At 54.3% G+C, this 24,035-nt stretch overlaps 2 protein-coding genes across 4 annotated transcripts in view; both read left to right on the forward strand.

Moving 5' to 3' along the window:
- Positions 1-15,138, forward strand: part of AP2B1 (adaptor related protein complex 2 subunit beta 1) — a 76,040-nt gene extending 60,902 nt beyond the window's left edge. For all 3 annotated transcript variants that reach the window (XM_084218932.1, XM_084218934.1, XM_084218933.1), the window contains 4 exons: positions 2,470-2,554; positions 3,283-3,369; positions 11,313-11,467; positions 12,990-15,138. In XM_084218932.1, the coding sequence (XP_084075058.1) occupies positions 2,470-2,554; positions 3,283-3,369; positions 11,313-11,467; positions 12,990-13,064 (402 nt within the window). In that variant the 3' untranslated portion in view covers positions 13,065-15,138. The remainder of the gene's footprint in view (positions 1-2,469; positions 2,555-3,282; positions 3,370-11,312; positions 11,468-12,989) is intronic.
- A 5,163-nt stretch (positions 15,139-20,301) lies between these two features.
- On the forward strand, positions 20,302-23,941 carry RASL10B (RAS like family 10 member B; the record flags this gene model as incomplete). Its single annotated transcript, XM_084219108.1, has 3 exons — positions 20,302-20,517; positions 22,869-22,993; positions 23,671-23,941. 3 exons carry the CDS (start codon positions 20,302-20,304, stop codon positions 23,939-23,941), a joined length of 612 nt encoding a protein of 203 aa, XP_084075234.1.
- Positions 23,942-24,035: the final 94 nt, after the last annotated feature.

Genomic DNA, 24,035 nt, shown 5'->3' on the forward strand with positions numbered 1-24,035 from the left:
TTATAAAAGTTATTTGTGACAGCTGATTCCTGCATGATTGCAGCTGCTTGCAAGGTGGCATGTGATGTCATTCCTGAACCCAGTGATGCAGTTTGGGAGGAAGGCTTCCATGTGGCTTGATTTTTCTTTACTGGGAAGAAATTGCACTTCTGAGCATCTTGATTGGGTAGCTCTCCAGAGATAGCCAAAGCAGCTTACTCAGTGTGTTTCTGCAGAGTTGAGAAGCAGGTCAGCAGATACCTTTTTATAGCATCCTTATAACTGCAGGGACAGGGCTGGCATATTAATTTGGAGTGTGCCTCTAGAACCGTGACTGGAGAGAAGGAGCTGCTTTCCAGCCCCTCTTGTAAGAAACTGCTGTTGTATGGCAACAACAATTAGCTACAAAAGCTAAGTAATCTCTGTTGTTCTGAGGCAAGGCAATTAATCATTAAATCAGACTTGGAAAAGATCTTGGGTCGTGCAGTGTAGTCTCTGCTATGCTTTGTTGTTTTCCTACAGTTCCTCTTATTGAGAGCATTGTCAAGGCTGATTTTAACTGTAAGTCCAAGCACTGGAGCTTCTTTTATCCTCAGAGGAATTTAGTGCTGCTTAATAATTCTCACTGTTGGTTTTCCCAGACATTTAGCCTAAATTTTCCCTCTCCTGGCTCATCTCCATGACTTATATCCAAGCACAGCATCTGGAGTGGCTGCACTGCTGTCCCTCCCCCAGCTCTCCCCTCCCAGACTCTGAAGTGCATTTTTGGCTCCTCACCCAATGTGTTCCATCATATTTTGCAGTGGTGAATCACTGAAGTCCACCCACCAATCTGCTTTTACCCCTCTGGTTCAAACACTGAACGCTCCAACTCGTGAGCATGACGCCAGCAATCAGAGCGTGGAACAAGTCCAGAGAACCAATCCCAGTTTATTCCTCAGTTGCACCATCATTTGTGTGGTTTTAGTGGGCTTTAGACTAATCCCTTCTTAAGCTGGTTTGCACTTTGGGAATTAAATATAAGCTGCTACCTTTAGTGATGGCTGAAAAGTAGAAACACCACATTTTGTCACAGTTACCTTTCTGCAGTTCTTTGCACTTCTGGGACCTCACAATTGTCAGAAGAGTTTGTTAGGGAGCTTGATTTCTTCCACTTGTCTGTGGCTTGCATGCATGTTTGACCAGCTGACTGCTTTATTCTGTCCACACCTGGTTTTTACCAACATTTATGGGTGTCCTTCTAAACTTGCTCCTATAGGACAATAGATTTTCCCAGTAGGACACCAATAAATGTAATTATTAATGTCAATGAAGTGTGTCTTTCCATAAATCTTTGTAGCAGCAAATTTATTCCTTTGGCTCAGCATTTAGCATGGTCTGATTTGTGTTTCAGGGTGACAAATTGGAGAACTCCTTCTGAGGGTTTTCAAACAAACTAAGAGCTCAAATGGCTCCTGAAATTCTCCACACAACCTCAATTCTGGGTCTTTCTTACCAGGTTTAGGACTCCCTCCTTGCAGCAAAGGCAGGTGTCTGCTGAGCTGTGCTCCCATGACAGGCTCTCACTGTGTGGGCTGACTGGGGAGAGCATGAGAGGCATGGACATAAAGCCCAGAGGTGCCTTTTCCTGAGCTCTGTTGTGACACTGCACCTCTCAGACCTCCCATTTGCTCCTGCTTGTCCCAGCAGCTCTCAGCCTGGGGAAAGCTGTTAGCAGAGATTAGTGGGGAACATGGCAAGTGTGTGTGATAAAGGCAAACCAGATAAGGGCAAACTCCCTGGCTGGTGGAGTTTAATGACACTGAGAATTAAGTCTTTTGTCAAGTGATGTTTTTTTTTACCTGATTGCTCTCTAGCAGGGCTTTCTTCTTCCAGGAATCAATACCCAGCACATATTCCCTATTTAGCTTTTACTGAGGGAAAGGCAGGAATCTTGGGAGATGCTGCAAGGAAGATGCAGGCAATGGACCCATTTGAGGCTTTCTAGAAAGTGGCTAGACTGAGACAGGACTAATCAAAGAGGTGAAAAATAAGGAAATGAAGGTGAAAATGAAGAATACTACACGGATTTGGAGCTGGGGAATTACAAAAGTGAGTGGCAAGGAGAGGTGATGAAGAAGCTGATAGGCAGTGTGACAGACATGATAGCAGGTGTGTGCAACCAAGAGGTTGGGATGTACCTGTAAGAAATGGGAAAAGGGAGAGACTGAACAAGAGCAGGAAAGAGCCAGGATGCTGCTGTGAGCCCGAGTGGAGCTGGCTCTGAAGCAGCACAGTGGAAGGTTCACAGGAGATGTTTGGGCAGCTTTCAGTGAAAATGGAGCAAGGGACTGGTCCTTGTCTGAAACTGCCCAGGAGCTCAGTACCATCCCATTCAGAGCTGCCCTCTGCTCAGAGAGAACACTCCAGAGTGATGAGACTGTGTGTGATCCCTTTGGTTTTCCAGCTGAGAGAAACTCTTTAACCTCCCTGGTTTTTTTTCTGTGACAGGTGGCTGTGAAAAACAACATTGATGTCTTTTACTTCAGCTGCCTAATCCCTCTCAACGTGCTTTTTGTGGAGGATGGCAAAATGGGTGAGTGCTCTGGGGTGTGTGCTGAGCCTCCTGCAGCCAGGCTGTGCTCCCAGTGCCCAGCTGGAGCTGCAGGTACCTCCTGGCTCAGTTTCACCTGTGCCTTGGCCTTCAAGCCATTGCATCTCAGCAGGTCTGGTCTGGTTGTCCCTGTTGTCCTGTCCCTGTTGTCCTACAGCTCCAGAACCCAAGTCCCCTCCTCTCATTCTCTCAGCCAGGTGGATCTGTTTTCTTTGAAGCTGGTTTTTTTTTTTTTTTGGTATTTGTTTGGGTTGGGGTTGTTGTCGTTTTGGGGTTTTTTGATGGTTTAATTCTCTTGAATGGGTCTAGGGTTTGCCCCCATACCATTTTCACTGGAATTTTTATATTCCTAGTCACCTTTATTAAAGTTTTGTTTGAATTGGCTGGAAGTTGCTAGAAAAGCAGCTTTCACTAACATAATACTAAATGTGTGGATCTCCTTCCTTCTTGTCAAATCCTGCATATTCTTGGCTTGTAAACAGCTCATATGGCAAAGACTATCTCTATTTTGGGGGAGGCCAAAATCCATCAAAGCTTTGCTGCTTTTACAAAGAGAATGAGGTAAATCCAGGAATAAATCTGTCCCCAGCAGGGCAAAAAGTTACCAAAAGCCCTTTTGTGTGTCTACTTTGGAATATTCTGTGGTGTGTTAAATAATGCTGGGGTCCTGTGAGGATCCCACAGGGCTGAGGAAATTTTTTTGTTTCTAGAGCGCCAGGTCTTCCTTGCAACATGGAAGGATATTCCAAATGAAAATGAGCTTCAGTTCCAGATTAAAGACTGTCACCTGAATGCTGGTGAGTAGCTTCATTCTGCCATGCTGAGAGCACTTTTGATATATTGCCATTAGAAATCACCTTATTAATGTCACCTTAGTAAAATAAGCTGATGGCTAATAAAGATGTAAGTATTGCACTTTTGAATAGAACAGCCTGGGATCCTAGGGCTTGTTTCAGTCAAAACTTTAACAGGGACCCTATAAAAGCACATCTAAAATCCCAAGTCTTTGATTTGACCCATCTGTTTCTTCCTTTCATTCTGGACCTTGTATTCTTGTTTTGCCTTTTATGCTTTGCTTCCCTGCAAAGCTGCTCTTTAAATGGAGCTGAATATGGTGTTGGGGCTGTTCAGCAACCCTGTCCTGCTGCTTGAGTTGTGATCAGAGTGTTCCAGCCCTACTGCACCACCCTGGGCCACTCACTTCACCTTTTGGCAGCTCCTTTCTTCTTTCTGTTATGAAAGATTTAACCCTACAGATGCTGCAGGCTGTTGGGTGTTTGAGGAGGACAGGCCGTGTGGGAAGGGTGTGCTGCTGTTAGCTGAGATATTGATGCATTTTGATCATGTTTGGTCCTGTTCAGTTTGTTTGGCTGTAGAGTTTCCTCTGTGAGCATCTTGTACGTGTGACCTTACTACTGCTGAAGGATAAGGGAGTGTAAAAGGAGCGGAATGGGGCCAGCTCAGCAGCTCTGCTCCTGTTCTGGAGGTTCTGGACAGGAGCCAAGTGATTCTACCAAAAGCTGCTCTGTTTCACAGATGAAAGAAGTGTCCCTATTGATTACCAGCCCTGTAACCTTTTTATTCTCTCATGCCTGCTATTACACAATGAACACCCTCGTGCTTCAATAGCAGACAGAAACCATGGGTCTCTTTGTACTCATAATTATTACTATTTTGGAATATAAAAGCTGGAGCATGCAAGAGGAGGGGAAAAATAGCAGCTGTTGGACCTTATGACTTGATTTCAATGTGGGGTTTCAAATGAGAACAACCTCTGTGCCTCCCCCAGTCCTCCCTCTGCTCCTGACTGAGCTTGGCATTGCCTCTCCCCCTGCACTGCAGAGCTGCTGCTGCTGCTGCCTTCTGCCCTGGCCATGCCCTGGCTGCATCCAGGGCTCTTTATCTCCAATCAGAAGCACTGATTGGAGATAGAGAGCCCTGGAAGCTGCTCATTTTGGTGTTGAGGTGCTGCCTAGCAGGGGATGTGGTTGGGAAGGTTGGCAGTCCTGCAGCCTGGCCTCCCTCCCTCTGGAAGAAGGTGTTATGAAATTGGAGTGACAGAATGCTCCCCACTGCAGAAGGGTTTGCCAGCTCAGGGCCAGACTGCTCAGCCAGGCCTGGGATGCTCAGGAGAACAAGTTACCAGCTCTCAGGGAGAGCAGGGAACTCCAGGCAGTTCCTCTCAGTGGGATCTGCAGCCTTTCCCAGGCAGGAACCTGGCTGCAGAGCCTCTCCAGAGCACAACCCATCCCCAGCTCCTGCTCAGGAGAGTGCATGACCTGCCAGGACCTGCCAGCCTCTTGGGCAGAAAGTGGGTCTCACCTCGTGAATAGATCCCAAACACTTCCATCCTCTGAGGTTTGGGTTTCAGCTGCACTCACCTCCTCCCTCTTGCAACTCCTGCTTGACCACCTGGGCTTGGGCACAGGGCAGGCCAAGAGCTTGCAGGAGGGAAAACCAGGGAAATCTTGTGTGCTTGCCTGACCCCCTTGTATTTTTTCTATATTTTCTATTTTTATTTTTTTTACCAGTGCAGCCCTGACTCAGCCTGCTCACCTTGATTTCCTACAGGCAGTAACCTCCTCTAACTCAGACCATCCTAAGAGCACCAAGCCTTGCTTGCACAAGGATCAGCCAAATCCAAAACCCATGCAGTGCTGGGGTTTCAGCATCCTCAGGAGTGCAGGCTTCTCACAGCATGGCAAGTGAGACACTAGGGCAGAGGCAGAAAAGGCTGGGTGAAATCTGGCAGGAGCTGAGTCCATCTTCTAGTTTCCACCAGAGCAAGGGTGTATGCCTGGCCATGTGCCTCAGTAGGGTGATAATTTTTAAAGATTCACAATTTTAATTGTTTAAATCCAGTGAAAATAGGCTTAAGACTATCCATTCTTCCAAAAAGAGCAAGTCTGCATATAAAATCTTCAGGAACTTGATCCTTGTGGAGGAAGGGCTGATTCCTGTTCCAAAGACTCTCCTGCAGGAGATGTGTAACCACAATAAAGCTCTCAGTTTGGGCTGTCAGTGGTTGTGGTGTTCTTTGCAGGTTTGCAATGCACTCGTGGCAGAGCTGCACAAAACTCTGCAGATCCCAGCAGCTCCTCTCCAAACCTGAGGAGAGGCTGGGTTTGTGCAGCCCTCCAGCACAGGGAGCAGCTCTGGAGCACTGCTGGCTCCTTGGAGTGAGCTGTTATCCCTGCTGGGATCTGCTGGGATCAGTCATTCATGCCCAGCCTGAGCCCACCCACCAGCTGGTGAGTGCTGAGACACCATTCATGCCTCAGCCTCGCTGATCCCAGCCCCGTGACGTGAGTGCAGCTGGAGCTAAAAATACTCAGCTCCCTGAGCTGGGCCCTGACACAGCTCCACAGCTACTCAGAGCCCTGTGGAGCAGCTGGGCTGGGAGAGGCTGGGCAGGAGTGGGATCCCTGCAGCCTCAGAGCCTGGCTCTCCTTCTCCCAGCTCTCCTTCTCCCAGATCTCCTTCTCCCAGCTGCAAACAGCCTTTGTTTTCCTGTATTCTCACATCTGTGCTGTGTGAGGAGCAGGGCTGAAGTTCTGTGCAGCCATCCTGCAGAGCAGTCAAGCAGGGGGTGCTGCTCTTCCTCAGTGGAGAAACTGAGATTTGAATTTCTTTCTCTCTAAATATCCAGCACTTATTCCCTATTTAGCTTTTGTTAAGGGAAAGGCAGGAATCTTGGGAGATGCTGCAAGGAAGATGCAGGCAATGGACCCATTTGAGGCTTTCTAGAAAGTGTCTGGACTGAGACAGGACTAATCAAAGAGGTGAAAAATAAGGAAATGAAGGTGAAAGTGAACAATGCTGCTCAGTGGAACTGGGGAATGACAAGACTGGGTGGTGAAGAAGCTGATGTGCAATGTGACAGACATGATAGCAGGTGTGTGCAGCCAAGATGTTGGGATGTACCTGTAAGAAATGAGGAGAGGAAGAGACTGGACAAGAGCAGCAAAGAGCCAGGATGATGCTGTGAGCACAGAAGTGGCTCTGAAGTGAGTTAGGCTTGGAACAGGGATTTGTTGGGGGCTGGGATTTGATCTGTCAGAAAAGCAGTGTGTGAGTTTCTTGTACATCCAGAGCTGTCTGTCACAGTGCAACAGTCACCTCACAGCACCTCCTGTGCAAACTGCAGACTTCTCTCCAGGTTATTGCTTTTCCTCCTTCAAACAAAAAGGAGATAAACACAGACAGACAGCAGAGAAGCTTCTGTGGCAGTCTGTGCTCCCAAACCTTTGTAGGTAAAAGATCCATCCTGTGCCCACAAGGCAAGCCAAATAGGATTGGTTTGAGCTTTGGTGCCTTGCAACAGGGATGGCAAAAAAGGTTCCAGTCCCTGGTAGCTCATCCCAAAGCACAGAGCAACCAGAAAGTCTGGGCTGCTGCAGGTACCCAGAGCAGGGCAGGTGAAGCCAAGGATGAAGTGGCAGGCTGTGGGATGAGGAGCAGGTACCTGGAAGTGGGAGGTGGGGTCTGATCTGTGAGCTGATCTGTGTCTCCATCATCTTTGCTTCCAAAAAAAAAGCAAATCCTGGACCTTTGAAGGTATTCCCACTGTTCCCCAGTGACTCAGGGAGGGAGGAGTGCTTAATTCTGCATTTGGGGCTCAGGTTCCCAGTGGTGAGAGATGGACCTGGCCTGAGGCTGTTCCTGAGGGCTGTGGAGGAACAAGTCCCTCTGGGATGCCCTGCACATCTTGAATTCATCAGAGCTGTTCCATGCATCAGCCTCTTAGCAAGAGGTTGGGAAAGTTCCCTGAAGAAAACCTCATTCAGAAATAATGAAAAAACAAGGTCATGGTTATAGCCCAGCATTCTCATCTCTTATTAATCCAGTGCTAAATTAATTGATTTGGGGGTCTTTAATGAAAATACATGAATCTAGTGCATGAAAATAGATTGCTTAACTGTTATAGCTGAAATATTCTGGGTGTTGTTGGTGCAGCTGAGGTTTCCCCTGTAACTGAGCATGCACTGAAGCTGTTTGCCTTGTTTACACTGGGTTTTTTCAACATGCTAAGTTTGACTAAATTCTAAAGGATCACTACATTAGGATATGCAAATCAGATGAGCTAAATGGTTTTCTTTTTCCTAAACACTGCTTATCCAAACCCACAGAGTGAAAGAGGATGAGCTGCCTTGCACATGGAGATTTCCTCCCATTTAATGGTATTCCATCATTGCTGTGCTGTTCAGCACAGGAATTTTGCTTTTATTTTTTTATCAGTGGTCCACAATTTGGCAGCTTTCATGTTTGGAGTTGAACATGGCTTTATTGCTATGCAGTGGTCACTGTTTTTCTCCCCCAGATAATTTGCTAATGCCAGAAAAAAGCTAAATTGGATTTTATTTTTGATGAAAAAACCCGGGGGGAAATCACACATAAGCTTGCATGGTATGTTGGTTTTTTTCTGTATGTGCAAATCTTGTTGCTGATAGTTTAATAAATTACAGAACTGGTGCATATTGCATGTCTTGGAAATGAATGTAGTGTCAGAACATTGCCCCAAGTGCCTCCCCACTGGATCAGCCTGTGCTTGGGATTTGAATGCAGTTCTTGGCTGGATGCTCAGAACCACTCAGGTGCTGCTAGAAATGGCAAGGGATGTTCTGGGCTATCACAGCATGAAATAGAAGCATTAAATTGTGCTTTCTGCTAGGGAGTGTTTGTTGCAGATTGCCACAAAGGTCAGACAGGGTGTATGGTCAGTGTTGGCTCTGAGTTGTGCCTGTCCTTTGTGCAAACCCCCTGCCAGGTGCTCATCTTGGCTCTCTGAGTTCAGATGTGAAGTTCTTAAGCTGGTGGGCAGAAGATTTAAGCTCATTCTTTGCTTTGCCCAGGAAAAAAGTGCTGTTAAAAAAGTATTGGGTCCCTTCAGTGCCAAGGGGGAAACCTTGTGAGCTGTTGAATTTTCCTCCCTGTGCTTCCATGTGCGCTGCTTGGCTGTGGGACTGAGGTCAAAAATTCTGTTTAGAAAGGAAAATACAAGGAAAACAAACCAAACAAACCAGCCCTGAAAGCTTGCCTGGCCTTGGTGATGGCCAAACCTTTCTGTGTCCTTCCCTTGTGCTTCAGGAGGGTTCTGAGAAGAAACCTTGAGACAAAAGAAAGTTGCTGTGCAAGGCCAGCTGTGCCTTGTGCTGCTTTGCTGAAGGACTTGTGTGTTCTGCTTTGCAGAGTCCCCAGAGTCACCCAGCCCTGCTCCTGCCTCCCTGGCCTCTGGGAGCCCAGGCTCAGCTCCCTGCTCCCAGCAAGATCTGCCTGGGTTTATTTTATTTTATTTATTTTTTTTAATAAAGGCTGTGCTGTCACATGGCATTAGCGGTCCTGCCTTCAGCCAGCCCAGCCTGCCACTGTTGCTTAGCAACTCTGATGATCTCCAAAATCCAAATTGCTGATACTCCAGAGCACAGGAGGGATGGGAGCTGCTACCTGGGGGGAGAGGGGCTCAGCTCTCCCCAGGCCCCAAATCTGTGCTCAGAGAGGGGGCAGGAGGGTCAGGCAAGCCAAGCATCAGCTCCAGCCTGCTCAGCATTGCTCTGGCTGAGGCAGGGCATCTTTTGGAGGGGCTTTTTGTGCTCTTTGGAGGATAACTGAGGTCAGGGCAGCAGAAAACAGGCTTCCCTGCATCACTTTCCCTCCCTGTATCCCCCTACAAGCATGTTCCTGCTCTGAAATCTGCCCCTCAGCAGAGGCTGGGGGTGTTTCCATGGCAAGAGGAGCCATCACATGAAGATTTTGGTGTAAGAGCAGCTCCTTTGTGGCTGTGCCTCACCTGCTGAGCTCCCCTGCTCTGCCATCACACCCTGTGCAGCTTCTCATTCCAGTCCTGCATCCCTGCTCCCCAGGGAGTGCCTTTACTCTGACAGCATCCCCCAGCAGAGGGGAGGCTGCTGTGGCAGGTGTCAGGGCTGCTGGAGAAAGTCCTTGCCAGTAGTTCCACCTTCAGGATGCACATCCACAGGGGTGAGGTTTAATCACAGCCTGTCAAAATGGGGCCAACAAAATCCCATTTAATACCAGCAACCCTCTCAGACAAGGATGTCCTGTCTGAACCCGTGCTTGTGTTGGACACTGTGCCTTCCCAAAGGCTGTGGAGGCTCCTGGGGATGGCTTGGGAGCATGAGAATATGGGAATTGGGGCTTCATTGCTGCTGGGTGATGTCCTTGCAGCATGGATTAATCCCTGCCACGCTCCCTGTGAGCAGGGGACTGCTCTGCACTGCCCATTTCCCAAGTCTGGCTGAGTTTATTGTGGAGAGGAGGAGTATGGGTGGGAGGAGGAGACAGGCAATGAGGGGTTTTAAGCAAAAGATCTCATTAGTTACATATATCAGCCAGTTTCCATAGTAACTGGGGAAGAGAGGAAGCCTAAATCTGAGTGTGTCTGGGTGGCTGCATGCCTGAACCATCCTGGACCTGCAGGGAGCTGCTCTGGAGCCCAGGGAGCAAAGGGGTGCACAAAGGGCCCAGGCTGCCCTGGGGAGAGGCAGTGGATCCAAGTGTCTGCATCAGGGTGTGTGGATTTGCCTTTTTCTTCCTCTTCCCACCATTCCCTGGTGCATGGACAGGCTCTGCTGTCCTCTCTCCAGTCCCTCAGCACAGACTGGTGTCCATTGTCAGGTCTGGCACCCTGTGGATGGATTAGAGCTCTATGGTCACTTTGTGCTGCTCCTGCTGCTGTCCTGCTCCCTGTGCTCCTTCAGAGGGATCCCACATTTCCAGTCTCTAGCCTTTCAGTGCTAGTTGGTTTAAGGCTGTTTCTCTCCCTCATTTTTTGTCAGTAGTGCTCAGCCTGCTCTGAATGACCCAGCAGAGATGAAGTGTTCCACCTGCCCCAGCAGGGAGTTAAAATTCTCCTGCTGGGCACCAGGAATGGGAATTTGCCACTGATGCTTATCAGGTGTGGGTCTTCCACCCAAAGTGTGGCTGTGCCCCTTTACAGGCATCCACAGCCTGATGTTTGCTCTGTGCTGAGGAACCCCTTGACATCCAGGGCTGCTGGTTTGGGTCCTGGTGTTCTGTGTATTTGCCTGTTCTGGTTTCCTCAAGAAGTTCCCTTAGAAATAATGTGTGTGACAATGACACCCATCCAGGTGTGCAGCTGAAATCTCACCTCATCTGCAAGGGCTGAGGTCAGGCTATGTGTTAAAACTGTACCACAGCCCTCTGATGTCTAGAGACAGTGCCTGGGGCGTGGTTTACCCTTTCAAGTAATTGCTTTTTTAAAAAGGGAAAGGATTTTGACTGCTTTGTAGGACATTGATTTGGCCAGAAGTGTCTGTGTGTGAGCAAAGTAGGAGGGAGCTCTTGTGGCTGGGACACAACCTCAGAAGCTGAGCAAGCCTCAGGCTGTGATCTTTGTTCTTTTCCACCTTCATCTTCTGACTTTTTGGCTGCCTGTAGGTGGATGGGGGTTGTAGAGAAAGCAGAGTCCTCTTCCCCTCTGAGCAGCCTTTAAAGTCTCACCTTGATCAAGTCTGAGTGACCCAGGGCAGTGAGAGCCCTGTAAAATGGGCAAATACTTACCAAGAGATCACAGCCTGAAGGGAATGAGGTGGGTCCATGGAGAGAGCTGGAATTTTTTTTCTCCTTGTGTCCCTGGGGAAGCAGCCAGCATTTCCCTGTGCCCTTGCATCCTGGGAATGCTCCCCAGGGCTCTCCTGTCTCTGCAGATGATGGATCTGAACTAACAGATGCCTTTTTTTTCCCTCTCTTCCCTCCAAAGACACTGTCTCCAGCAAGCTGCAGAACAACAATGTCTACACCATTGCCAAGAGGAACGTGGAGGGGCAGGACATGCTCTACCAGTCCCTGAAGCTCACCAATGGCATCTGGATCCTGGCTGAGCTGCGCATCCAGCCCGGGAACCCCAACTACACGGTGAGGGCAGGGCACAGCCTGGGCTCCTGCTGCCTCACCCACACCCTGAGCCCTTCCCCCTGCCCTTCCTCCCTGGGCTATTCACTGGGTCCCCAGGATGAAGGAGGAAAGGCTAATTTATTATGATATGATATTTGATATGAGAGATGATATTGTATTATATTGTATAGTATCATATACTGTATTACACTATTTAATATAATATATGATATGATATTGTACTATATGATATGATACTATGCAATATGATATTATGCTCTATGATACTATATTTATTTTTTATTTTTATTTTACTATATTTATTATACTATACTATACTAAAGAATAGACAAAGGATACAGACAAGAAGGTTCCAAAGAATGATAATGAAAAACTCATGACTCCTTCCAGAGCCCCAACACAGCCTGACAGGGATTGATCATTAAGTTAAAACAATTCACATGAAACCAATCAAACAATGACCTGTGGGTAAACAGTCTCCAAACCACATTCCAAAGCAGCAAAATACAGGAGATGCCAATCAAATGATTGTTTTCATTTTTCTCTGAGGCTTCTCAGCTTCCCAGGAGAAGAAATCCTGGTGAAGGGATTTTTCCAGAAGATGTGATGGCGACACCTCCCTCCCTGCTCACTCTGTGTTGAGGGAGATGCTGTTAATTTGGCTGGGGGGGGGTGAGGAATGCTTAACATGGGAAAAGTGAGGAGCAACAGAATTCCCCTGCTCTGTCACCAGTGAGCTGGGCCAGTGCCTGCTCAGCAATGAGCAGTGACTTGCCAAGGTTACCCAGAGATAAAGCCAAGAGATATTAGCAAGGAAGCATTGCCAGGGTGCCCTTCCCCCTCTTACAGACAAGGGGAAATTTATGCCCCGCCGTGTTCCCGGCTGTCTGTGGCCCTGTGCTGGCACTAGCCCGGGGCTGGTGGGAAAGTGCTCTCTGTCCTGATTCATGCACCCCTGTGACTCTTCTCTTTGACTCCACTGCCCTTCTGAGGGACCTGTGTGTCTCTGGTATTAGAGGATTTATCTCCTGTTGGAAGCTGTGCCAGGAGTTCCAAGAGAAATCTGTGGTCTGGGGAGCTGCGGGGTGAATGCGAGCGTTGGAAGGTGATTTAAAGTGTTTGCACAAGGTTTGATGCTGCAAGCCTGGTCTCAGCCTGATCTTTGCTTTAGAGAGGAGTGACAGCCAAGTTTGTGTCCATCAGGACTGAGCAGCAGATCCTTAGAAGCCCTTGGGTTTAGTGCTGTGATTTGCAGCCTGAGGACAAGCGCAGGTCCCTGGTCTCAGTTTGGGACCATGTCCCCTTTTTCCTCCTGTTGGGCTGCCTACATTTGCTGAGAATTTGGGAACCCCACAGTGAGAGTTGGCTTTTATTTTCCTCCTGTTTGCAGCAAGCTCTGAAAGAGCAGTTTGAGGCTGGTGATGAAGAAATACTCTGTGTGATTGTCAGCAGCCATGTCCAAGCCATTCCCTTGTGGCCGTGGCAGGAACTCCAGCACTAACCTCTCCTCTCCTCTCCACAGCTCTCCCTGAAATGCCGAGCTCCAGAAGTGTCCCAGTACATCTACCAGGCCTACGATGCCATCTTGAAAAACTAACAGGAGGTGGAGCCTGTGCCTCACCCTGCAGAAGGAGGGGGGAAAAGGGGTCCCCAGAGCCTCCTTCACCACCAGCGCAGGGAAGAGCACTCCTAACTGGAAGCAGCTGTATTCATGTGTAGGATTGCAGTCAAAGGCACTGATTAAACAAGGTAGCAATTAGTATCCACGTGCTAATGATGATAGGGAACAAACCCCTTTGGTATTTTTAGCGTCCATGGAGTTTGTAACCACTGCTTCAGATTACTCCCATGTGCCCCTCACTCATCCGTTCTCGTGGGCTTCTCTCCATTTTGTGCCAATGTTCAGTGTTTTCTAAATGGCTTTAGGTGTAGTTTGGATTTTGTAAAATAACTGCTCATTGGAAAAACAAAAAAACACCGAGCAAAAACCACACGTCTGCTCATTAAAACAAGGCAAAAGTGTCGAAAACATAACACTGCACTTTATTTTATATTTTTATACTTTTTTTTTTTTTGAGTTTTTTTATTGTAATTGGCTTAAAGGGAAGGTGATTGCAAGGAAGTCTTGGGAGTCCTGCAGGGACATGGGGCTCTAGCAGGGTGAGCACAGCCTCGGGGAATTAGGAACAGAGCCATCAGTTGGGTTCTAGGAGGGGGATGGAGCCCTAAGGAGGGGTTGTTATTACTCTTATGCTGGCTTCTGTGGTGTTTTCACTCCAGCCATCTCCCTGCCTCATGAGCTGGAGATTTGAGGAGTGAGGCTGCTTTTGTGTGGGCAGGAGCTGCAGGCCTGGATGGGTAACAGGGCAGGGGTGGATGAAATGAAGGAAATGAGCCTGTTCTTAGAGCAAAAGGCTCATGCCAGAGCTCCAGGGTGGTCTCTGCATCCTCACCCATGTGCAGCCCCTCTTCCTCCCATTCTTTCTGTGCCTGCTGAGGCCAAGCTGCCTCCTCAGCCGTCCCTGAGCTGTGCCCCCCTCTCCCAGTGCTGGCCCTGGCAATTCCCAGGCTCGTGGTGGCTCGTGGGGCTGCAGTATCAGCCAGGCCCCCACAGAGAGGGGCTGCTGCTGGCAGTGCCCCAGGATGCCAGGGGAGTGGGGTGGCTCTCCCTGTTGCCATGCTGCCCCCAAACCCCAGGCTGGGCATGGTGGGAGATGGTTTGGGCTTGGCAGTGTTTGTTCCCTGCCTGCCTGGGGCACTCAGCTTCCAGCTGGGCTGGGTGGAGCAGGCCATGGAGGGGTTTCTCCCTTTGGCAGCTCCACTCTTTGTGCCCAGCACAGTGGCCAGAGCTAGCCAGGTTCCTGCTCTGAGTCCCTGGCCCCTCTTTTCCAAGCTGTCCCTTAGAGCCAGGATTGTTTCCCTTCCAGTTCACAGCTGTGGAGTCTCCCCATTGCAACCACTCAGTGCTGCAGCACCAGCAGTGCAAGCAAAGCCTCCTGCATGTCCCTGCTCCATCCATAGCTTGTCCTGCTTAATCCAGCCCCAATCCAGATCAGCCTCTCCCTCCCCAGCATGCTTGGACATCTCCTCCCCAGCTAACAAAGGTCTTGCGTGTTGCAACCCCCCTGTTGTCCTTTTAGATGCCACTTTCAAAGTCAGTCAATGTTTCACGGTGGGAGATCGTTCATCAGGGCTTTGGCACTGGCTGCAGCCAAGAAACCAGTGCTGGGAAAAGGTCACAGTGTCCTGGGAGAGGCTCCAGCAGGACCCTGAGGAAGGTGTGTCCCTGGGGAGGAACCCCTGGGCTCTGCCTGTGGGGGAAGAAAGTGGGGCAGAGCTCAGCCCAGCCCTTGAGCCTTGCCCACGTGTGCTGGGAGGCGATTTGCTCCCAGCCCTGCGGGTGTAGTGTAAAAATCATTAACAGAGCAATTAAGGAAGCGCCAGTGGCACTGATGCTGTGTGGGGCAGGGAGGAGAGCACAGCTTCGACGTGGGGAGGGCTTGCTGAGCACCCCCTTCTCTTGCCAAATTCCTTCCCAGCTTTTGGGGTGTGTGTCTCAGCCCGGGGCGGGGCCGGGGCTCGTCGGTGCCGTTCCCTCCTCCCCTGCTCGTTCGAGTGTTCCCGTTCGTGTTGCTCTTCAGGCTTTCCCTGCCCTCCGTGTCAATAAAGTCATTTCCACGAGGCTCTGGCTGCGTGTGGCTCTGTGGGAATGGGGAGAGGAGCCATTCCCCTGATGCTGGCTCTGCCCAGGGCTGAAGGCTGCATTTGGTGGGAAGGAGATTTTGCTCACCAGGCTTCTTTCTTCTGCAGCACAGACCCCCTAAATCTGAGGCTTGCAGGAGGAGGAGGCGGCAAGTTTCCTTGGTGCTCCAACAGCTGCCTCTCCTCATCTCCAAGGGCAGCAGGGACAGATCCAGATGAGCAGCAGGAGATGGATGTACCCATTTAGCCCTTTGGGGCTCCAGGGGAGGCTGTGTGTAGTGTGACCTGTTTTCCCTGTGGTGAAATGGTAAAATCCTGGGAGTCAGTGATGTGTTTGGTGCTGTGCCATCTCTGGTCCCATCTCAAGCAAGATGGGCTGGGCTGCAAAACCTCTGTGCGAGGCCAGGGCCAAGCTCAGTACTTGAAGTGGCCAGAAATCCAACAGAACAAGCAGCAGGTTTGGGGGGTGTTGCTCTGGAGCAGGGTTACCTTTTCCCTCACCCTGCCCAGCCTTGGCTGAGCAGCACCTGGATTTTGGGCACTTCCACCCTCTCTGGACCATACCAACCAGTGTTGCCCTGCTCTGGGATGGTTTTGTGTTAGAAGCAGGTGCACGTGTCAGGTAACAACAATGACAGGCTGGCTTGGGGTCCCTGATCTTGCTGCTATGTCCCTTCATGCATCCCTGGTTTGGGATGGGATCATCATTCCCTGCTGGGGATGAGCCTGGAGCAGCATTTGGCCCAACAGGCACAAAAGCTGCTGTGGGATGCTCAGGGCTGTGCCCTGTCTGCTGCTGTCCCTTCCTGTCCTGTGGCAAAGGGAAAGGTTTCATCCTCCCTCCCTGTTCTGTCAAGGGCTCCTCAAGAACAAACAGGTCTTTGCTGCTGCTGTGGGTTTGCAGACACTCTGTGCTCTGTCAGCAGGGACACACCAACCTCCTGGGAGCTGGGTTTGTCATTAGCAGTGTCACCCGTGGGGCTCAGGGGACACAGGTGGTGCTCCCTGAGCTGGGAACTGCCAGGGGGGATTGGTGCCCACAGCCTTCCCTGTTCCTGAGGCCACACTGTGGGACAGGGACCTCCTGAGCTGTTCCTTGCTGCTCTGGCTGGAGCTGGGGCAAATCCTCCTGTGCTGGGTGGGCTCCCCAAAATCCCTGCTGCTCCCACTGGCCTCACACCCATCCTGCTCCATGCCAGGAGGTCCCTGAGCCCATGATGGGCTGTGGGGGACACAGGGACTCAGGGGAGGATTTTGGATCTGGCTGAGGCAGGAGCTGACCATAGCCACCAGCTCTGCCTGTCCCCTGCTGCCACCTGCACATCAGGACACAGGAACTCTTGGATGGATGATTTTAGGTTTGCCTTGCACTCGAGTCGCTGAGGCTGGGATAAACCTCCCAGCCAGCAGGGACATGCCAGGATCCAGCCCCACTCCCCTCCCCCCCGCTCCTCGTATATTAAATTTCACACATAAAACTGCAACTGAAGAGCATCTCGGAGGGAACTGCTAAAAATAGTCCCGAGGCTGGAGCCTGAATTGTGCGGGAGAGTTCATGTGCAGCCCGATCCCTGCGCTCTGCCGGAAACATTCCAGGGCTCGGCGCTGCTTCATGGCCGTGCGGGGAAGGGGAGCAGCGTCTCGGGCTGCTGATAACCCCAGGGACACATAAATATCGCCCTGCTGGGAGCATCTCTGCAGGGAAATAACGCCCCGATCTCTGCCAGCCCGTGGGACACGGCGAAGGGGCTGTGACCCCCTTTGCCTGCTGCTGGTGCCAGGGGGACACAAAGGCTGTGCCAGTGTCCTTGTGCCCCCAGCCGTGGGGCTGCGCCTGCCGTCCCCTTGTCCCCCAGGAGGGATGTGGCATCGTGTTTGCCCCCGCACCCCCTCCTCACCCAGGAGAGGAGCCCCCGGAGATGATGGTTTTTCCCGGCCAAAGGTGCTGACGAGGCTGGGGGGAGCCCGGCCGAGCTGCCGCCGGAGCTCGGGCTCAGCCAAGCCCGTGCGATCGCCGCCAGCCCTGTGCAGACACCACGCTGCTCGCCGGTGTCACGGGCAGCCGGAGTGGGCTTCGGGGGCTGTTCCGAGGAGCAGAGGGGTGCAGAGAGTCCATCGGCAGCGTGTCCCGGGGCCCTGCACCATGGTCCTGGAGGTGCAGGCGGCATCTTCCCTCTGTCCGGCACGCAGGTAAACGCTCCGTGCGGGGTGACCCAAAAAATGCAGACACTGCAACAGAAATGTCCCTCCTTTGATGGGGCCTGCCACCAGCCTGGGCTCGGGGACCCACGGGCACAGAGAAGCCCCCAGCCCCTCCCGCGGGCCAGGGGCCGGCACGGCGGGAGGTGAAGCGATGTGCCCCAGAGCACGGCGAGTAGCGGTGTCGGAGGAGGGAAAGAGTCCCTGGGAGGGCTCCTGCCCACCTCCCCCGAGCGAGTCCGGCCCGTGGGACTCGTCCGGGGTGGCCATGAGAGCCCAGATGCCGCTGGGCGCCGGCGAGGGAAGGGGTGACGCCGCTGCACCCAGCACACTGCAGGGGGGACATGGGAGGGTCTTTTCCCATCGGCGCCTCCCCAGAGCCCCGGGAGAAGCCGGTGTCTCTGCTGGATTCCTGCGGCTCGCTCTGTGCATTCCCTGCCTCCTTTCCCGGGTGCTGCCTCCTTCTCTCCAGGGCACTGCCCGCATCCTTCCCGGGCATCCTCTGCATCCCTGCCTGGGCAGAGCCTCCTTCCCTCCCCGGGCGCTGCCCGCATCCCTGCCTGAGCTCTGCCTGCCTCCCTCCCTCCCTCCATCCCTCCCTCCATCCCTCCCCGGGCGCTGCCCGCCTCCCGCCTGGGCATCCCCGCCATCCCACCGGGCGCTGCCGCCTCCATCCCTGCCCGGACACCGCCGGCCCCTCCGCCGTGCCCCGGCCGGGCTCCCCGCTCCCCGCCGCCGCCCCCCGGTGTGGCCGCGCCGGGCGGGGGCCGGGCCGGGCCGGGGCTCTGCAGCGGGGCCGCCCGCCCCGCGCCGGGCTCGCCGCATGGCTCCGCCGCCCGCCGGGGCGCCGCCGGCCCGGGCCGCCGCTGCCAGGTACGGGGATCCGCCGGGAAGGGCAGGACGGGGGGGCAAAGTTACCGCTGGGCAGGGCCGGGGGCGGCTGGCATGAGGGGACAAGGGGGAAAGTTGAGCGCCGGTGCTCTCCGCTCCCCTTCGCCCGCCGGCACGGCGGGTGCGGGTGTCGTCTCCCCTCGGCATCCCCCGGTCCCCTCCAGCCCCAGCGACCCCGCGGGCCGGGGGTGCTGCGCTGCCCGGCACGGCCGGAGCATCCCCGGGAGGGTCTGGATGCGGGGGGTGCGGGATGTGGGGTGAGGGATGCTGCCCCCGCCCCCGCCCTACGGGGCTCAGGGGTTGCTCCTTCCAGTGCCCCAGGCGTGGCAGCGTGGCCAAGGTCGCAGCGGGGGCCGCAGCCCCTTTCCCGGAGCCCCTGCGAGCCCCCGCCCGGCCCTGCAGCCCGCGGAGCCCGGCTGAGCGCCCGAGGACCCGCGGCTGGTACCTGCCCCTCCACCCCTCCGTGGGGTGCCCCGAAGGGTCCCCCCGCTGTGCCTCAGTTTCCCACAGCAGCTGCTTGTCGGGCCGGGCACCATCAGGTCGGGCTCTGATGTTTTTGGGGTTCAGTGTCCCCAGCACAGAGGGCGATGAGGTTCTGGCGGAGGCACAGCGGGGCTCAGCCCGTGCCCCAGTTCCAGCGAGCCCTGCGGGCACTGGGTTTCCAGTTGTGTCGCTCCATCACGCTCCAGCCCCGCAGAGGAGCTGGGGACGCTGCTGTGAGGAGGAAGGGTTTGTGGGGACGGGGCTGTCCCTGCAGCAGAGTGGCCCCCCGGGACCTGCAGTGACAGTGCTGTCTGCTGGCGGAGAAAGGCCCTGGCAGGGTCGGGCCTGGGGGCTCCTGCAACACCCATTTCCCTGCATCTGGCACAGAAACATTCCCACTGCGGGGCTGGGGACAGCCAGCACCCCGGGGGACAGTGCCAGCAGCACGGGGGGACAGGGTGCCCGGTGCTGGCGTCAGCGGGGTGAGGGTGGTGTGAGCATGGCCCAGGGAGGGGATCCCGGGAAGCTTGGCCACTCCAGCACCCAGCAGTGGGAACCGCTGTGCCCAGGCTCCCCCTGGGGTAAATAATCTCCATCAAACAGACACAACAGGGTGTTTGAACCTGACACTTTCAGCTGCTGCCCTGCATTTGGCGGGGATGGTGCAGGGAAAATGGGCCAGAACATCAGAAATTGGTCAAAGCATCCACACCTTGGGATAAAGCACAGGCTGCTTCCTAGGGATGAGAGCGAGTGAAAGTGGAACCCATCCCTCGCCCCTTGCCGTCCCCATCTCAGCTCCTGGGCGGGAGCCCGGTGCCAGCGGGTGTTTGGGCTCCTGAGGCTCAGCTCCCACATCCCCGTGTGTGGGTTATCCCCCCGTGTCCCCCCACACGGTCCCCTCAGCACGGCGGTGGCTCTGGGCTCACCCTGTCAGCTGGCTTGCAAATGAGTCCCCATCAAGTTAATTGCCCAGCCGCTCGAAAGCTGAAGGGAAACGCTCAAGCTGTCGCTCGCAGGCACACAGCGATCTCCCCCCGCCCGCAAAAGGCAATTCCGGCTGTCCAAGCCCAGGGAAGATGGATTCCCCGGCTTGGGACAGCAGCGGGAAGGAGCCGCTGGTGACAGCGGCCGTGGGTTGAGTGCCCAGCACAGCCTGGGACCCTGCTGCTGCCGGGCTGAGCAAACCCTGAGCTGCAGACAGAGCTTTTCCTTGCTCTGGTACCGAAAGGGCTGAATGCCCCTGTGAGAACCTTCCTGGAATAAACTCCACTCGAATCCTGCCTCTCCTCGGCTGCTGGGGCGGGAGGTTCAAGGGTGACCCTGAGGTCCCGCAGTGCCAAGACCCCTGGGTACCTTGTCAGCTCCTGCTGGAAAAAACACCCCCTGAAGCACCACCAGGGTGTCTCTCAGACCTGACCAGCTTCTCCTTGGCCTTGCAGTGACGGGGAGCCCCGGAGGGGAAATGCATCCTGAATGGGGCTGAGGCCCCCTGCTCGGGAATATGCAGCCTCGGCACCGCGGGGGCAGCACCGGGGCAGCGGCCGGAGCGCGGCGGGATGGTGGCAACCTTCAAGATCGCCGTGCTGGGAGCCCAGGGCGTGGGCAAGAGCGCCATAGTCCGGCAGTTCCTGTACAACGAGTTCAGCGAGGTCTGCGTGCCCACCACGGCCCGCCGCGTCTACCTGCCCGCCGTGGTCATGAACGGCCACGTGCACGACCTGCAGATCATGGACTTTCCCCCCATCACCGCCTTCCCTGTCAACACCCTGCAGGTAGGGGGGCACCCGAGGGGGCCTCCACCTCTGGGGGGTCGGGGTGACCCCCCTTGTGGTGGGGTTTTGCTGTTGAAATCTGTGGGGTTCCAGTTCTGCCTTTTTGGAGGGATGTTTCTCTCTCCGTGTCGGGTTGCTAAATGAGGGGTTGTGTCCCCGTGGATGCTGCTGAGCAGGTCCAGGATAGTCTGTTCTGGAGTTTGGTGACATCTCACTCTGAGTGTGGCTCTGGCATTGCCCACAGCCACGTCCACCTGGGGTCCTGGAGCACTGGACCCAGTCCCAGGGCTGTCAGAGCCAACAGCAGAACATCTGGGTGAAACCCAGGGGTTCCTGGACAGCACAGCCCTGATGCACCCACTGCCCAAGCCAGGCAGAGCTTGTCCCCTCCTGGGAGTGGCCATCCCCCCCTCCAGCCCTGCCTGGGCTTGTTCCTGGAGCTCTGAACCCACCAGCTCCTCCTCTACCCCTCAGGTGCTTCCAAACCCCCCAAAAGGCAGTGTGGGGTTGGAAAGCCTTGCCACCAGTGCCAACAACTGTGGTGGAGTTAATGGGGGGAGAGGGGGTGGTAAGCTCATGCCAGAGCCCCTGTCCCAGGGGCACAGATGGTGTCACCACCGAGGGGAAAGGAGCTGGAGGTTCCCAGCTGTGGCTGCAGCCATGCTTGAGGGCAGTGCCACCAGTGGGGTCACCTCAGTTGGTTACAGTGTCCCTGTCCCCAACAGGGACAGGGTCACAGGGGCCATGTAGTGCTCTAAGAGCCCCTGTGCCATCAGGCAGGAGGTGAAATGAGCACTCCAGGGGCGAGGAGAAGGTTTAAAAATTAATGGGTGAGTGCAGGGAAGGAAAGGTCAGCGTGAGAAGCAGCCCGAAATAGCAAAGGGTAATTTATTGACACGGCAGCCAATGCTCACACACTCCATTAACTCCCTGCCTTGCTGCACCCCAGAGGAGGCTGCCAGTGGGAACAGATGGAGGTTTCCAGGGAAGAGAGGGTGATCAGAGGGGTGGCTCTGAGGGGAAAGGACAGGGCCATGGTGAGGGATACAGATCTGTCTGCTGGGAAACACCGTGGAGTCAGCTCCGTGCCAGGAGCAGCATCCCTGCAGTGCTGTCCTGGAAGGGGAGCAGGAGGCAGTGGCTCTCTGACATGCTGCTCCTGCAGTGCAACACTTCTCCAGCTCAAGCATCCCAGGAAACCTGCACTGCTGAGGAAAAGCACCCTGACACGGCAGGGCTGGAGCAAGCTGCCCCCAGCACGGTGAAATAGCTGCAGCTCCTTTTCTCCCAGGTGTATCAGGGCTCAGGGGAGCCCAGAGGCTGCTGCTCCATCCTCCTGTGTCTCTGAGCCCGAGGATCTCCCCAGCATCTCCCCTCAGTGGACAGGGAGGGGCTGTGTCCCTCTGTCCCTGCTGTCCCCTGTGACAGAGATCAACCCACATCCCAAAACTGCCCTTTCCCCAGCTCATTCTGATGGGAACTCAGGAAGGGCTGGTTCATGGCTCTGAAGGGGTTTGCTCAGGGAGAAGTGATGCCTTTCCTCCCTGGAGAGTCTTTCTCCTTTCCAGAGGCACCCAGGAGGGTTTTGCAGTGCTGCCTGCAGGGGCTGCCATTCCCAGTCCCACTGCTGGGGTGGGAAAGTGCCTGAAGTGAGGCAGATTTTCACTCATAGCATGAGAAAAAAAAAAAAAAAATCCAGTGGTTCCCAGAAACCCAAGGGTTTCCTAGCAGCATTAATTTCTTCCAGCTCCAGATTTTGGCTGTAGAGAGGCCACTCCTGCCTGTCTCTGCCCTGGATCCACATCTTGCTCTCACAGGCTCAGTTCCTGAGCAGCCTCTGCTCCCCTTGTGTCCCCATGTCCCCTCCAGACAGACCTGCTGCCACCTTCCCCCTCTGACCCACAGAGCTGCTGGTGCATCACCCTCAGACCTCAGATGGGGCTCGGCATCCTCCTCACCTGCCCTGCCCCAAAAACCAGGGTGCATCCTAATTAGCACAGCTAATTAACAGCTCTGGAGGATGAATCCACCCAGAGCAGGGGGCTGCATTCAGCCCCACTCCCAGCTCAGCTCTGGGCTGTAACCAGGCTGCAATCCTCCCTCAGGAGTGGAATTGGGGCTGACAAATCCTGTTTCCTCTCCCTGGGACTGGGATGAGGGATCTCTGGAGAGGGAGGGATGGCTGCAGAGCTGTGGGGACACACCAGATGGGCCAGGCAGAGCAGAGATGGGTGCTGGGTGTCAGGGCTGGGCAATGTGCAGCCCCTCTGCTGCCACAGCAGCCACCCCCAGAACAGGGCAGGGCATCCCCAGGCACAGAGCCAGGATTGACCCCTCTGTGCCCCTTGCAGGAGTGGGCAGACGTGTGTTGCAGGGGGCTCCGGAGTGTCCATGCCTACATCCTGGTCTATGACATCTGCTGCTTTGACAGCTTCGAGTACATCAAAACCATCCGCCAGCAGATCCTGGAAACAAGGTAGGGATGGCTTGGGGACGGTGGCAGAGCCCCCTGGGTCCTGGCAAGGGAGTTCTGCTCCAAGGGGGAACATCATGGCATCAGAGAGGAGATATCAGGCTGGCACAAAGCCCCTTGGCAGGCATGGGAGCCCAAAAATCAAGAGAGGAGCAGGAGGCCAGGCAGGCTCCTCAGAACCCAGGATTCTCTGCTCCCTGTCCTGCCCCATGGAATCCGGGGAGGGCTGGAGGATTCTCTGCTGCCAGCCCCAAAAATGAGCTGCAAAACACCCAGCAAAGGCTCTGAGCAAAGGGTCACAATTCCTGCCTCATTCATGTCAGAATCCCCACTAAAACAGGATTAGCTGCCCTCTGTGAGATTCCACACCAGCAGCACATCCAACACCCTTCGCTTCACATCCACACCTCTCACTCTTACCCCAAGAGAGAAAAAACAGGGTTAAGGGTGGCAGAGCTTTGAGGAGCCTGACTGGGAACTGCCTTTGATTCTGGCTCTTGATTTGTGCATTTATGTGCCAGGCAGGTGTCCCCTGCCTGGAGCAGCCGCAGGTGGCGTGGGGGGTGGCTGGACACAGAGAGGGACAAGGGGACAAGGCAAGGACAGCCCAGAGCTCGTTTGGGATGGGTTGAGCTCTGTGGGCTGCCCCTCTGTGCTCCCTCACCGCCCGCCCTCCCCAGGGTCATCGGCACCTCGGAGACGCCCATCATCATCGTGGGCAACAAGCGGGACCTGCAGCGGGGCCGGGTCATCCCGCGCTGGAACGTCTCCAACCTGGTGAAAAAGACGTGGAAGTGCGGCTACATCGAGTGCTCGGCCAAGTACAACTGGCACATCCTGCTGCTCTTCAGCGAGCTCCTCAAGAGCGTGGGCTGTGCCCGCTGCAAGCACGTCCACACCACCATCCGCTTCCAGGGCGCGCTGCGCAGGAACCGCTGCACCATCATGTGAGCCCCCTGCCCGGGACCCCCCCCGGGGGCTGCCCAACCCCGGGGATGGTTCTGCTGCACCATCCTGTGAGCCCCCCCTGCCCAGGGAGCCCGGG

This window comes from Fringilla coelebs (assembly GCF_963513975.1).
Source record: "Fringilla coelebs genome assembly, chromosome: 20".
Lineage (NCBI taxonomy): Eukaryota > Metazoa > Chordata > Aves > Passeriformes > Fringillidae > Fringilla > Fringilla coelebs.